Consider the following 14,584-nt stretch of genomic DNA (forward strand, 5'->3'; position numbering starts at 1 on the left):
AACTTCTCCATTGACTTGTCTGCACATCTTAAGTGATTTGTCAATGTACTACTTTGAGTTTAGTCACCATCAAGTTAAGTTCCATTTCAAGACCAGGTTGGACGAGGCCTTGGGTGATACAGTTTAGTGTGAGGTGTCCCTGCTTATGGCAGGGGGGGTGGAACTTGATGATCTTAAGGTCCTTTCCAACCCTAACTATTCTGTGATTCTAAGTGGATGAATGCAATGAATCGTTAAGCTGAGATTCTGTAATTTGAGGTCGGTCTTGAACACTGGTTCTTAGTAAGGATGAGATTTTGTCAGTCCAAACTCAGATACATTTGAAGAGCTGTGTAGTCTTTGTTTTTTTGGTGTTTTTTTTTTTTTTTTGTTTGTTTTCTTTTTTGTTTTTTTTTTTTTGTCAGTGCATTCAGAAATGGAACTAAATTTGATGGGTTTTGAAGGGCTTTCAACATTCATGGCAAGTTCTCAGGTCTTATGCAAAGATTTGTGTAGGATATGTCCTCATTCATGTATGTGCCTACTCTTTCCCTTCCTTTGGATTTATATGGATTTTATTTTGTGCTGTTCAAATCCTACAGTGTAAGGATGAGGTGACTTTTTAATATTTCATTTTAATGGAGCCAATCCTCAGATTGACAGATAACGTTTAAGAAAGGCCTACTCTTAAACAATTTAGAAATCGAGTTTGAACACAAATTTGAAAGTTGCCATCAGAAATGACACTTGAGGTCTGTGTTTTGAAAGATTGTATAAAATTTAAAGAAGCATATAAAATGCTGTAAGTATAAAATGTGTTTGAAATTGTTTATCTGCATTTTGATACAATATTCCAAGAAGTAACTAGCTTAACTCTTCTCCATGGTTTGTATTAGCTTGGAAATTTAGGAGTGAATACTGCAGCTTGATAAGCTTATAGCAAAGTATGCTGAATTGTGCTCACCTGTCCAAACAAAGCATCCTTTGAGGAATCTTAAAAGCCTTGGCCAGTGTATGATTGAAGCATATGCTCTGTATGGTATTTTATTTCCCTATTTCACTAGTGTTTAATTTTGAACTTTGTCCTTTGCTCTTCGGTGGTGAGGCACTGCATTAGGTTGCCCAGGGAGGTTGTGAATGCTCCATCCCTGGCAGTGTTAAAGACCAGGCTGGACGAGGACTTGGGTGATATGGTTTAGTGTGAGGTGTCCCTGCCCATGGCGGGGGGTTGGAACTTGATCTTAAGGTCCTTTCCAACCCTAACTATTCTATGATTCTATGACTGTATAAAGAATTCTGTTTCATATTGTGATTCATGGATAATTTCAAATCTGAGAAATTCTTTCTTATACCTATGTATATTAATTCCTTAAATATTTTGTTCAGGAGCAGCTAATAGTCCTTGCAAATGAGATTTATTTCTATAAACTTGTACAACAATCTTGCTTTTGGATGGGGAAAATCTGTTTAGATTTTCCTGTATCTGTGTCTGTTTGTGACATATTGCATCTTCCCACCTGTGTTTTCAGATGTAGGAAATCAGCAATATATATCTCATGCAAATAGGGATTACCTTAGATGATTTTATGCTAAAAAAAAAGGGGGGGGGGGTAAAAATCGTGCAGAAAATATTTCCAGCACAAAATTGCCATCTGGTATCAGCCAAAATGTCTATACTTACTGCTGCATAATTAATTATATTGTTATGTTTATTATGCTTTGTGTCAGGCTCTTGAAACTTACTTTGGTATTGACTGTAGTGACCCACTCACCTCTTGACTTATGTTTTCTTGTGCAGTTTGTTTCTGGAGAGTCACTTTGAAAATGAAGGTTATTTTATGAAAGCAATTTTTGTAGGCTTTTTGGGTGTACTCTGGCATAAGTTCTCAAATTCTCTCATCCTTGTTCACCTTTGTCCATTTAAATAATTGTCAGTTATATACAGTTATATATTTCTTTTTGAAGTCTTATTGTCTTGATTGGGTTTCTTAGCTGTGATATTCAGAGGTATGCGTTGGTGAGAGAATAGATCCCAGTTTGGAAGATGGGAGGGAAAGAAAGTGTGCACATGAAACTAACAAGGGCAATTCGTTTCTAACTGTGGAAACTTGTTAGTAGAGTGTCTTTTCTTTCTGTTTAAGAAGCTGTATTGTATAAAAAAAGAAAAGGGGGGGGGAATAATCTATTCTGTGATTCAGTAGTTTTGTAGTCTGAAGTTAGAAAACAGCAGGATTGTAATTGAATTTTAACATAATTTTCTGCATTATAGAGTTAAAAAAAAAAAAAAACAAAACCAAAACCAGTGCAGTGGTCCATACAGTCCTGAATAGCATGAAAAAGTTTAAAGACCACAGTCCCTTTCTGCTAGAGTATTCGTTTACACTAAACATAAATGTTAAATCAACATTGCCATGTCTTCAGTAACACTGTATATTAATACAGAGAGTATTTTCAGTCTTCTACTGGTGATGTAATGCCAGGGCACTATAGAGATATTCTTCTGAAATGTTTAATTGATATTTGAGAGTGGAATTTGGAGACTGGGATTTTGAAACCTGATATTTGTATTAGTGTATTTATTCTACTTCCATATCCGATATAACTTGATTTGCATATTCTAGACTTGCTTCCTCTTTCTCACATAATAGATCTTTATATGGAGAATATTATGTCCATTCTAGTGCCAAACAACAGTGACTTCATCGCCTTATCCTGGACAGTGCCACACTATTTTTTGTATATTATAGTATGAGAGTATTTGGAAGAGTAATGAATATGTGAAGTAAATTCTAGATACATAGAGTCATAGAATCATAGAATAGTTAGGGTTGGAAAGGACCTTAAGATCATCTAGCTCCAACCCCCTGCCATGGCAGGGACACTCCCACTAAACCATGTCACCCAAGGCTCTGTCCAACCTGGCCTTGAACACCGCCAGGGATGGAGCATTCACAACTTCCTTGGGCAAGCCATTCCAGTGCCTCACCACCCACACAGTAAAGAAATTCTTCCATATATCCACTCGAAACTTCCCCTGTTTAAGTTTTAACACATTACCCCTTGTCCTCTCACTGCAGTCCCTAATGAAGTGTCCCTCCCCAGCATCCTTATAGGCCCCCTTCAGATACTGGAAGGCTTCTATATGCATCTTTACTCTATAGTCTCTCAGGAATATCACATGAATATAAACAAACCCTTCCCTTTGAGAAATACTTTGTTCCACTCATGAATTCTCAGTATATTAACCCTTAACCAAAAATAGATTTAGTTGCAGTGCTTGTTCCAGATCAAAATAGTGTTTTAAGAGAAGGTTCTTACTGGCTTGTAGCTTGATTTTATTTTGTAAAACTTAATTTACAGAAGACAGAATACAGGGTCTCAATGGCCCAGCACACTGGTCATAGCTTAGAGATGCAAAGGAATTATTTGAGTATTTTGGGAAGGTATTCATTTTGCTGTAGTTACAACTTGTAAGTTCTTTGTGAATATTAGAATAAAGCCTCTAGTATTCAGTAAAACGCATTCAAAACAAAGATCAAACTAAATAAAATTTTCAGAATAGAGTTTAGTTGTTTCAGGAATCTTTTTCTGGTTTTGTCTGCATAACAGCTCAAGTGCAGGGTAAACAAGGATTTCACCTGATTGGTCCAAATGTAAGCTGTTTAATAAGTGAGCAAGTTCCAACTCAAGGTGTCTGGGGAAGGCTGTTGTTTGCTGAAATAATGGAGGAATTCTGTCTCTTGCCTTGTGTTTGGGGTCCAGTCAAGCTGGTCAGTTACTGTTTGTACACTACTAGCCTGCATTTTACTACTTAAAAAAAAAAAAAAAAAAAAAAGTAGTATTGTAAAAAGACTTTTTATAAGTTTCCACCATAAATAACAACACGCCGAGAACAGAGGCAGCCTTTTGGGATGCATATCCATTGTATCTTTTAATGTCCAGCCATAAAGAGATGATATGGGGCTGCATGGCCATCGATGGCAATTTTTGATCTTTGAAAGAATAAGGTTTGAAGGTATAATGTGAAGAACAAACTTTCTGGTGCTTTAAGGCCTTTAACTACTACTCAGTGGACAGGCTTTATGTTCAACGTCAGTGTCCAAGGGGGATTGTGTGTGTTTGGTTGGCTGGTTTCCCTGGGTTGTTTGGTAGGTTGTTGTGCCTTCCTCCTAGTAGCGCTAGTTCAGTGAAATTTTAAAATTAAAAGTCTGAAGAAAGGTTACACTTTAAAAAAGAAATTGAGAAGTAGGTATTGGCTGCCACTGGACTTTAATTTCACTGCTAATTTGATAGAATTTGCTTTCTGAATATTAGTATCTGGATTTCAACCTGTCCTAGCTAAATCTCAATTTTGCTAGTATACTTGTACGTAAATGTACAAATATATTTCTGGACTAGGGACTTCTGTGTGTAATTCTGCAGTAACATGCAAAATCGCAGGGAATAGGTAATCTTGAACAGTTTTCTGTTAGTTGCCTATTTAATGATTTTCTGAAACATACAAGAGAACTAAAACATGCTTGGATACATTTAAATTAGGTCAAAATTTTTGATCTGTCTCATCCAGATGCTCTTCAGCATAATTTGCTCAACCTCATACTTTAAAAGCATTGTAGAAGCACCATATTAAGGAGTAAATGGATAATCTGTGTCAAAAATAATTATAAACATAGGTTTTATACACTGCATGTGAAATGTCTCCCTCGATTTATTTCTTCTTTAGCACTACTTTAGATGAAGAAAGAAGTAAAATGTAATTAAAATGAATGTATTGTAAGAGGTACCAGTCCCTCAAAGGCTTCTGTTCAGCACTGGTGAAGGAGGAAGTCGGTCAAGTGCAAACAATGTGGCTTTTATTACATTCGTTCAGCAATAATAAACCTTTGTACTTTAACAAGATTTTCTTGTTTGCTTTTTAAAAGGACACTTTCAGGAATATTAAGCCTTATACTTTCTTTGCAGTAATATGGGATTGACTTACATCAAGAGTCTCAAGACAAAAATATGCTGATTTATGTAAAAATCCTAGATGTGTATAGAGACACATATTTCTGGGTTGAAAAGGAAAGTGCCTAATCAGGTGTTAGGTACCTACCCCTATTTAGCCACACATAGTTCAGAGGGAGCTGCTTTTAAAGTTAGTCTGTGCTGCTTGATGTAATATATGATCTGTATCAGAACTCCATGCAACTTGAACTTCTGCGGAAGAAAGTGACTCTTTAAAACTTTGATGGCTTATTGCATTTGTGTTTGTCTTATTAGTCATCAATTTTATTTTTGTTTACTTTTCTTAGATGAGAATATTTTATTTAATATTTACATTCCAGAAAGGTCTCAGTTAATGTGCTTATTTTAATCTCTCCCCACCAAAAAGAAGCAATTCTGTGAAAAGGATTTTAGTGACTTTTTATAATTCTGAGAAGTTCAAAAATGACTTCTCTTTCTAGTATACTTTCTAATTTCTGGGTTCTTTTCCAGCTATTAAAAAGTGTCACGTTTTGATAATGCTTTAATTAATTATCAGATGAAATAGATAATACTCTGTATTGTTTTAACTTGGACTCTATTGCTAGACAGATAGTTAAATGATTCTTAACTTAACTGCACTTGTCTTCTGAAAATGTGATAGACCAATGTCTTTTTCATTCAGGTCAATACAGATTAATACATTTTACTTTTAGCAGGGGTTTGATATGATTTAACAGGCCTCATAAATGTACTTCAGCCAAAGTGGTATAGCGCTTAGTTTCTAGGTAAAAAAAAAAAAAAAAAAAAAAAAAAAGAGTATATCTTTAAAGGTTTCTACTGAGCTATTTTAATTATTAAAAAAAAAAAAAAAAAAACCCAAAAAATAGTTTTGCAGTTGAGGCCTTCCAACTCTTCATGTGTGGTATTTAAGTAGGTAAAAGTGTGAATAATAATGGCTTTGTAATGTCCTGTTTTCAATACAGAGGAAAAACTTTTCTTCCATTTGTCTGTTCATAATCTTTATATCAATGTGGCACAAATCATAAATAGTGGAAAGCATGGGAGGAGTTACAGAAATACCACAGAAGAGCCAAGGGGGTAAATACTAGTTTTATAAGAATTGTTCTGAAGATTATGGATGCTGAAGTTTTGTGAAGGGACATGGACATGTATTTAAATTCCATGTTCTAAGAGCTGTTTAGAAATAAAGGATTAAAGGTCATTTTATCACCAGCAGGCTGGTGACTTTCTGGTCTCATTTATTTATTGGTCCCTGGTATTTCAAAATAAAGAGGAGAAACTTTCAAGGATTCTGCTTATTTTGATTAAAGGCATGCTGGTATTTGTAGTAGTTGTATAGACACCCAGTAAGTTGTGAGCCAGGAAAAAAATATCTAGAATTAGAAAAAGAGTTCTCATCATGGGTGTTCGGTTGAATGGCACTTTTTGGAAATTGGGAAGTGTCTCTGAGCTATGTGAAAAACAGGAAGCTTGACTGATAGGTATTAATTAGGTTGTTGATTCCTGTCTTTTCAATTCTTAAGGATTGTAATTTAGAAAGATTTAAATGGGTGGGTCAACCACTGGAGTTGTTGACACAATTGTTTGGTATTCTTGTGGCATACCAAATCTTGTGCACAGTTGGAAAGACACTATGCCAAATTCTAGATTGTTACATGTAGTTTTAGTGTTGTATTGTTGTAGGCTTACTGTATAGCAAGTAAGAAAGAACCTGAAAAATGTCAGATGTTTGGAATCTGGAGGCAGCAAAGAGTTTGGATGTTTTTCCAAGCAACATCTTTTGAGTCAAAAGCTAGGCTGTGCTTCTGACATTCATTGCTACTTTTCAGCTTCACCTGAGCTGGGATAAAGAATTAATGATACTGAGTTTTTGGTTGAGAAATGGGTTAATGACAGATAAGTCTAGAATCCAAAATAGAAGTAAGAGATAACCACTGGTATACTAGTGGCAATAAAGTTTCTGGGGCACGTAGACTGAAAAGTAATGGTCTTGCCTGCAATGTGGCTGGCATATTTCTTGTTGTGTAGTATCTCACGTTACTGCTAAGTAGAAAGACATTTTCTCTATCCAAGGAGTTCCTCGTGTAAACTGAATTATAGCATAATGGATAAATGAATAAAGTCACAGAAGCAAGCTACTCTGGCACAGCTGCATATGATGGATGCTGCTCAGGGCAAACTCTACACAAAGCATCTCCACTTTCTGTGCTTTTAAGCTCTTTTAATCAGCCTGTTTCCTTAGGCATGAATATGAAAGGATATAAAAAAGCTTTTCAAAAAGTATTTTCTGGCATTTACTTCTTCAAATAGCATGAGGTACAGCTCTAGACAGAACAACGGGCAGCCTGTGAAACTTCCTTTGAATTTCTTTTTCTCTGGTGTGTTTTTCATGTTTAGATCAGAACCCTCTAGAGTGGTACAGAAGCACGGAAGCAGTGGTCTTGAGGGTTACGGTGGGCAATCCACAGCTGGTTTGTGGACCACTGAAGACAATGAATTTGAGAAGGTTGAGTGGCAGTCTGCAGTGGATTTTTAGTTGACACTCGGGCGTCTATTGGTTTAAAAATAGCAAAAAAAAAAAAAAAAAAAAGGTGAACTTGGCTACTATGGTGACCAAAATCATTATCCTTGTTCAGTGTTGCCCTGTTCATATGCCAGCCGTGTTTTCTGTTGTAGGAGCCCACAATTGCTCCTGTCAAGTGGTTTCCCCATATATTTCTCTCAATTGTTAATCTTCTGATTACCAGTCTATTTGAGCAGGCTGGTTTCCTTTGCTGTGCCATTTCTTCCCCTTCTTTGTCAAGAGTTACTGACAAGCCCTGCTCCCCTGTCGAAGACGTGTATTGCTAGGCTGCTCAAGTTGCATTTGAAGGTGAGACAGATTAAATGGCAGACAAATTTGACATTCAGTAGTAATACAATTCACATAGTTTATCTCTTGATATTCAGAATAATCAAGTCTCTTGCGCCTGTGGCTACCATTATAGACTAACATGTGACAAGATAGGAAATGTTTATTCTAACTGTAAATAAAAGCAAATACACACAATGCTTTTTCTGGGCATCTTGTGGAGGTCAGGGCCAACCCTTTTGGGACTCAGAAAACAGGCCTCAGGGTCATGGATCTCACATGACTTAGTTTATTCTTCATTAAAACAGATAGTAGCCATCTGGACAAGGCAAACTTGCTTTGAAGAAAGAGCTGGGTACTGAAAGGATGGGAAGGTGGAACAGCTGGCCCTAATTAGTAGGAGCAAATAAGGAGGCAAACAGAGTATTAAGTTAGTCACATCAATAGCAAAACAGTCGCTACATGACTACTCAATTGTTTTAGCCAATCAGAAGTTGCAGGATTGGTTTTCATAGTGTCAAAAGTATCTAAATGTGCATCAGAAATATTCCCACATTCTTTAGTCTTTTCTACCCGGCTTCAAAGACAGTAAAATCCTGGAAACTGTCTAAGGTATTTTTGGCATGGCATTAGGGAATCCAACTTGTTTTGTAAGACTGAGAATGCACTTCTTGTGTTTGATACTTAGGCCAACCTGGTCCTCTGCAGTTTTTGGTCTCCTCCCTTTATGTGTGTTTAACATGAAAAGGTTACCTAATTGAGAAGATTGCTGGCATTCCTTCAAGTTCTGCAACCATATTAAATATGCAGAAGAATCCCCAAATTTTATTGTTTCTGTTGTAAACAGATTATACTGGATTAGTGATTAGCATTTTATATGTTTTATTCTGTTTGCCCATTTTGTCCTGAAAATCTTGAATTGTGCTGCAGGTTGCAAATAGCACAGCCACACTTTACTTGCTTTCTTTACTGGTAGCCAGAAACTTTCATTTGCTATTTGCCTTAGCAGGGAGAAAGGGACTGTGCAAGTGAATTACAAATCCTCCTTCAAACCTTCTAATGACTTTTCATGAGGTATGATTTTCTGATATAAGTACATTTCTTGTTTTCTCTAAAATGTGCTGTAATAGAGATGGGTAGGTTTACGTGTGTGTGCATGTGTGTGTGTAGTCATTGCTCTTTTTTCAGCAGGCTAGCAGTCGTACAGAACAGTATACAGTTCCCCACAGTTCTCTTGGTTTGAACTAAACATTAAATAAATGTTAGCAGAGTATTGTGCAAATCTGTAAACACTATTTCCTTTCATTATTATGTGCAATATGGACAAGTACAGAATATTTCTATTTTAAGGTAATCCCAAGGAATGTTTACTTGCCTGTCACAGAAGGTCAAATTTAGCTGAGCCCTGAGGTGATCAGGGCAAAAGAAAAAAAAACCCACTTCTTTCTTGGGGATTAGCAGAAGCTGTTCCATGAGCTTAGTGTCTGCTTCCTGGGGAGCAGAAGGCAGCAATACCTTGATAGAAGACTCATTACCCTGCCTTTTTCTGCTTCCAAAAACTTTATTTCAAATTTATGGAGCTGGGGTTCCATTTTACATGCTGCCAGTTTGCTGCTTTAATTTTTTTTTTAGTTTTCTTCCCATGAATGTGAGGGGCAGAATATCCAACTGGTCACAGCAGTAAGTCTTGTTTTTGTAAAACAGCGAGATTTTCTTGACTGTGCTAAACAACCATAACAGCAACTTCATGCAGCCTCCCACCTTGACCGTTGTGTCCTTCTCTGCCTCTTGCATTTATTTGCAAGGAATAGAAATTTTAAAATATTTGCAGAAATGGCTAAAAGCATGAGCAGAAGATCCACATCAGAAGTTTCAAGTGAGATACTTGAACTGCAGGCATCTTTGTATGCAAACTTTACCTGGTTATGTGAAGACTGGCTAAAAGCATAACGATAAAAAAAAGCTTAAGAATTAGTCCTGTATGTGGCTGTGCCAGCGCATAAATTAAATCCCATTTCCCTACTTCATACAACTGTGTTTAAGTTTCAGCAGGTTCCCCTGCTCCCTGTTGTTAATGGCCCCCACATGGTTCAAGTCTTTTTTGTCTTGTTCAAAAAAATACATAGTGCTCACTGTTTGCTCTTTCCAGTGAGAGAAGTTTGACTGAACAGCTTAAATGATATAAGTAAATTCCAGTTATCTTTCCAGAACATTGCTGCTATTTTTCTTTAGGGCTTTTAGAGAGCATATTTTTTTGTCAGCAGTGCTAGGAGGGTGGTATTTGTATGTCTGAACACTCTCACTACCAACTGATGCAGGTGGATTTTCTGGGAAGACCTGAATGGGAAAAAACTTCTTATTATGAGATGTCTGAAAACAAATGTTAGGTGGCTTCTTGGTCTGTATTGTCATCTTGATTTCTGTAGTTACTTGAAACTGGGCTAAAGGCATTTGAAAAAGACTTGCCTGCAATCAGTTCAACAATAAAACTGGTTAGGGAGGTTGTGTGTTCTTGCCTGTCTGTGTGGTCTTCTGGTTTTCCCAGAGGCTCTCTAGATCAGGTGCTTGCCACTATTCTGGAATAGCCTGCCAGGCTTTGCTGTTCCTGGCAGAGACATTTTTAAAGAGGCCGTGTTTCCAAATTTAGAACTCTTGCTAAATAAGTCCCTTACAGGTCCTTCTTTGAAAATGGATAGAACTTGTGATTGCTATTATTATTACTGTTATTTCTGAGCAGCACCGTTTGTAAAGTTAGACCAATAGCATAAGGAAAAATTAAAGCATTCTAAAATAAAAATTTCTAGGACACGTAGAACAAGTCATAAAATACGAGATCACTCGAGATTTAGGAGCAATTAGATATGTGTTCCCTTCTGATTTTCCTGTTAAATATGTCTATGGAAGCACTTTGTTCATACAAGTATCAAAATGTGTATAAACCCAGCATTTACTTTGCGGGTTGGTGCTGTTAATTTCCCTGAGTCCACATTTTCTAGTCTTCAAAATGTAAGATGATTTTTACTGTCAGTGTGCAGTACGACTATTTATTCTTGACAGTGTTTTTACTCAGAACTTAAATTTCAGCTCGTAATTCTGAATTAACCTAAGTAAATTTTTTTGTCTATGCATTCAGTGCAGATGTAAATAATCACTATTTTAAATAGCTTTAACAGGTGGCTCTGCTTGAAAGATTTTGGGCCTTTTTTTTCTTTTTTTTTTTCTTTTTTTTTTTCAGAAGCCCATACCCATGCAAATAAGGTTGTCATGTGCAAATAATGTATAGTTATGTAATGCGTCTGCATTGCTAGAGGATTTAATTGCATGATAAATTTCCCAGGGTAACCTGATGGCTTACTTCACTGTAACAGCAGGCTTTATCTAAGACCTGTGTACTGTTTTCATGCTTAAAGAACTGTAATTCAGGACGGGTGGGAATGTAAAACTGTTTTGATAGAATCTTTTGTGCTTGGACAATTGTAATCCTTGGTAGGGTTGTGTGGTGAGAAGTTTTATCTCGAAAGCTGGTTTTGAAAGCTGTGTTGGTAATGAAACTGCAAGTTCCATCAAACTGGATCACTGAAGTTTTTAGTTTCGAGTTTGTAATATGAGTATTTTGTTTGTTAGTAAAGGGCATGCTCTTAACCAATATTGCAAGTGACTGGAAAGAATAACTTAATTAAATGAAAATGGTTTAGGTAAGTATACACATATGGAAAACAAACTTTAAAAAAATAATTTCTCCAGTTTATTGAATCTACTGGAAGCAAAAACTTACTTGTTTTTCCTTCCCTCCCCATGTAATTTTCTGGTCTGCATTCCACTGCCATCTTCCCTTTACTTTCTCCCCACCCCTCCGCCCCTCCTCAAAACTCCCTGCCCCTCCTCAAAAATCTGTTTCTTTTCACCTACTTAGTCATCTTTCTGTACCCACTACACATATTAGAAAATTGTCTTGTAGTATAGATTGATCATACATAACTGTCCAGAGCGATCGGAAATCAGTTGACATATTGGTTAATAATACTGAACCAAGTCTTCTCAACAAGACAGTGACTTCTTACAAGTTAGGAAATTGGTTTGAATGCCAAGCATCCTAGTATCTATTTTATTTTTCTAAAGGAGCCTACATGGCATTGCTTAATGAATGAAAAAACAATGAGCAGCAATCCAACAAGCTGACATGTGCGTTTGTCTTCAAATGCATAACACTGTGCTGTAGTACAAATATCAGTGTGGCTAAATGTGCTAGTTTTAACGTTCACTTCAAACTAAAAGAAATACTCACTTCAGTCATGTATAATTGTCTTGAGTGCAATGTGCTTATAGGGAACTTTAATGACTACTGTATCGAACAGAGAAATACATAATACATTACTTAAAAGGCAGTGTACTTTTATTTTCCTTTTATATTTTGAAGAGTGAATTGCAAAAAGGAATACATTAAGTACAAAAAAAGCGTGGCTCAGATCTGCTGTTTCCATGTAATATAATAATGCAAAACTATAAGCAGATTTTTTAATTTGCTTTTAGAAGGGTCAGCAAAGTATTTTTTCCCATCACTCTTATCCTGCTGAATGACTTCACCTCTCTGTGCACATCTAAGGGAATAATCTCCTCACCTGAGTCATTGCAAACATCTATTCTCAGTCATAGAATCACAGAATCATAGAATAGTTAGGGTTGGAAAGGACCTTAAAATCATCTAGTTCCAACCCCCATGCCATGGGCAGGGACACCTCCCAATAAACCATGTCACCCAGGGCTCTGTCCAACCTGGCCTTGAACACCACCAGGGATGGAGAGCATTCACAAGTTCCTTGGGCAACCTATTCCAGTGCCTCACCACCCTCACAGTAAAGAACTTCTTCCTTATATCCAATCTAAACTTCCCCTGTTTCAGTTTGAACCCATTACCCCTTTTTCTATCACTGCAGTCCCTAATGAAGAATACCTCCCCAGCATCATTATAGGCCCCCTTCAGAGACTGGAAGGCTGCTGTGAGGTCTCCCCGCAGCCTTCTCCAGGCTGAACAGCCCCAACTTTCTCAGCCTGTCTTCATATGGGAGGTGCTCCAGTTCCCTGATCATCCTCTTGGCCCTCCTCTGGACTTGTTCTAAAAGTTCCATGTCCTTCTTATGTTGAGGACACCAGAACTGTGCACAGAACCTTGGTAGATGAATATTTAATTTCTTTTTTTTCTTTTTTATTGTCATCATTTTTGTATATTCCGTGCTTATCGTGTTCTGAGTGCCTACATTTTAAGCCCTGATTGACTTTTTAACTACCTTTTTTTTAATAAATAATATATGGAAAGTTAAGTAGGTTTTTTGTGTGTGGAGGAGTTATTAAATCCCTGGCATATATCCTTGGTCATATTTTCCTTTTACTTTTTTGGTTGGTTGGTTGGTGTTTTGTTCTGTTTTGTTTTCACTTTTATGCCACATGCTGTGAATATAACCAGCTGAATGCTTTTGAGTTTACCATGCACCTTGCCATCCGATCTAAATTAAAACTGATCTCTGAAATCGAAGAGAGTGTTTCCTAGCCTTTCGTCTGCACCTGAGAGCAGTTTTGCTTGTTTCATTTCATTGGCTATGTTTGAGTCCTACATATTACATCCTTACTTTGTTTATACATCTCCTTTACCCTTTCTCGGGACCTCTTCTCTTCTTTGCAAGAAATGTCTCTGGTATCTATTCAACAAAAAGCAGTATGACAATACCATTATTTTTAGTAAATCATTATTATTAAAAGTTGAGAAATCCCGAGAAAAACATTGTGTAAAACCAGTTAAAATGTAATACCGATGTATTGATGAGGAAAAAACCCAAAACAGGAACTGAGTTCCTGTAGATTTTAATACAGTAAATTACCTTTTTTCCTTTTTTTACAGTAAGCTGACATTTCTTCTTCAACTTTTCAGGCACAGGTACCTTTGGGCGTGTTCATCTGGTGAAGGAAAAAATGGCCAAACGTTACTTTGCACTGAAAGTAATGAGCATTCCTGATGTCATTCGACTGAAGCAAGAGCAACATGTGCACAATGAAAAGTCAGTCTTGAAAGAAGTCAACCACCCCTTTTTGATCAGATTGTGAGTTGCTCATTTTTTTTTTAATTCATTTAACTTATGTACAAAGTGCAGATAAAGTGTTCCAGAACTTCATTGCAAGTTCTTAGGTACTTAAACAACACCAAGCATTTAACTTCTATTATGTAATCTAGACTAAAGTAGACTTCAGACTGAATTATTTATTACAGAAGAATCAAGAACTTAAAATCAAGAGGCATAATTTAAACATTTAAGCAGTGATTTATTATAAGCTTTACTCTGTCTCTTGTTTTCATACTGCAGAAGATATCCTCTTAAGTAAGAGGAAAATACTAATGAAGAAATGTTAATATTGTCTCATCAAAATGACTTCTAGAATCATTCTTAATATTAGAATGGTGAGAAAAGAAGTATTTCTACATATATATGTCCTAGATAAAGTTATAATTAGTTTTAAGCATCTGCTTTTTGAAACCTTGTACAAATTTTTATTTTGCAAACTTTTATTTTTAGAGTTTAAGTACTGCATCACTTCTTGGGCATTGTGATTCCTATATTTGAGGTTAAGTGATGGAACCTGTTGAGAAGCATGATTTAAGCACATTTTATGAAGAATACTTTTTTTAGTGGAATTATGGTGATTCATATGATCCCAGTGATTCCTTTATTAAGGAGAGAAGGCATCAGACTTTTACTGTTCACAGCACCACAACAA

The 14,584-nt window shown here is 36.4% G+C and overlaps 1 protein-coding gene across 1 annotated transcript in view; it reads left to right on the forward strand.

The window, feature by feature from the left end:
* Positions 1-14,584, forward strand: part of PRKX (protein kinase cAMP-dependent X-linked catalytic subunit) — a 61,049-nt gene that overhangs the window by 17,273 nt on the left and 29,192 nt on the right. Inside the window, exon 2 of the mRNA XM_061366532.1 lies at positions 13,743-13,911. Within this exon, the coding sequence (XP_061222516.1) occupies positions 13,743-13,911 (169 nt within the window). The remainder of the gene's footprint in view (positions 1-13,742; positions 13,912-14,584) is intronic.

Source organism: Neopsephotus bourkii, unplaced genomic scaffold (genome assembly GCF_033783945.1).
Source record: "Neopsephotus bourkii isolate Nb327-2 ecotype Australia unplaced genomic scaffold, CSIRO-AGI_Nbou_v1 NB_1346, whole genome shotgun sequence".
Classification (NCBI taxonomy): Eukaryota; Metazoa; Chordata; class Aves; order Psittaciformes; family Psittacidae; genus Neopsephotus; species Neopsephotus bourkii.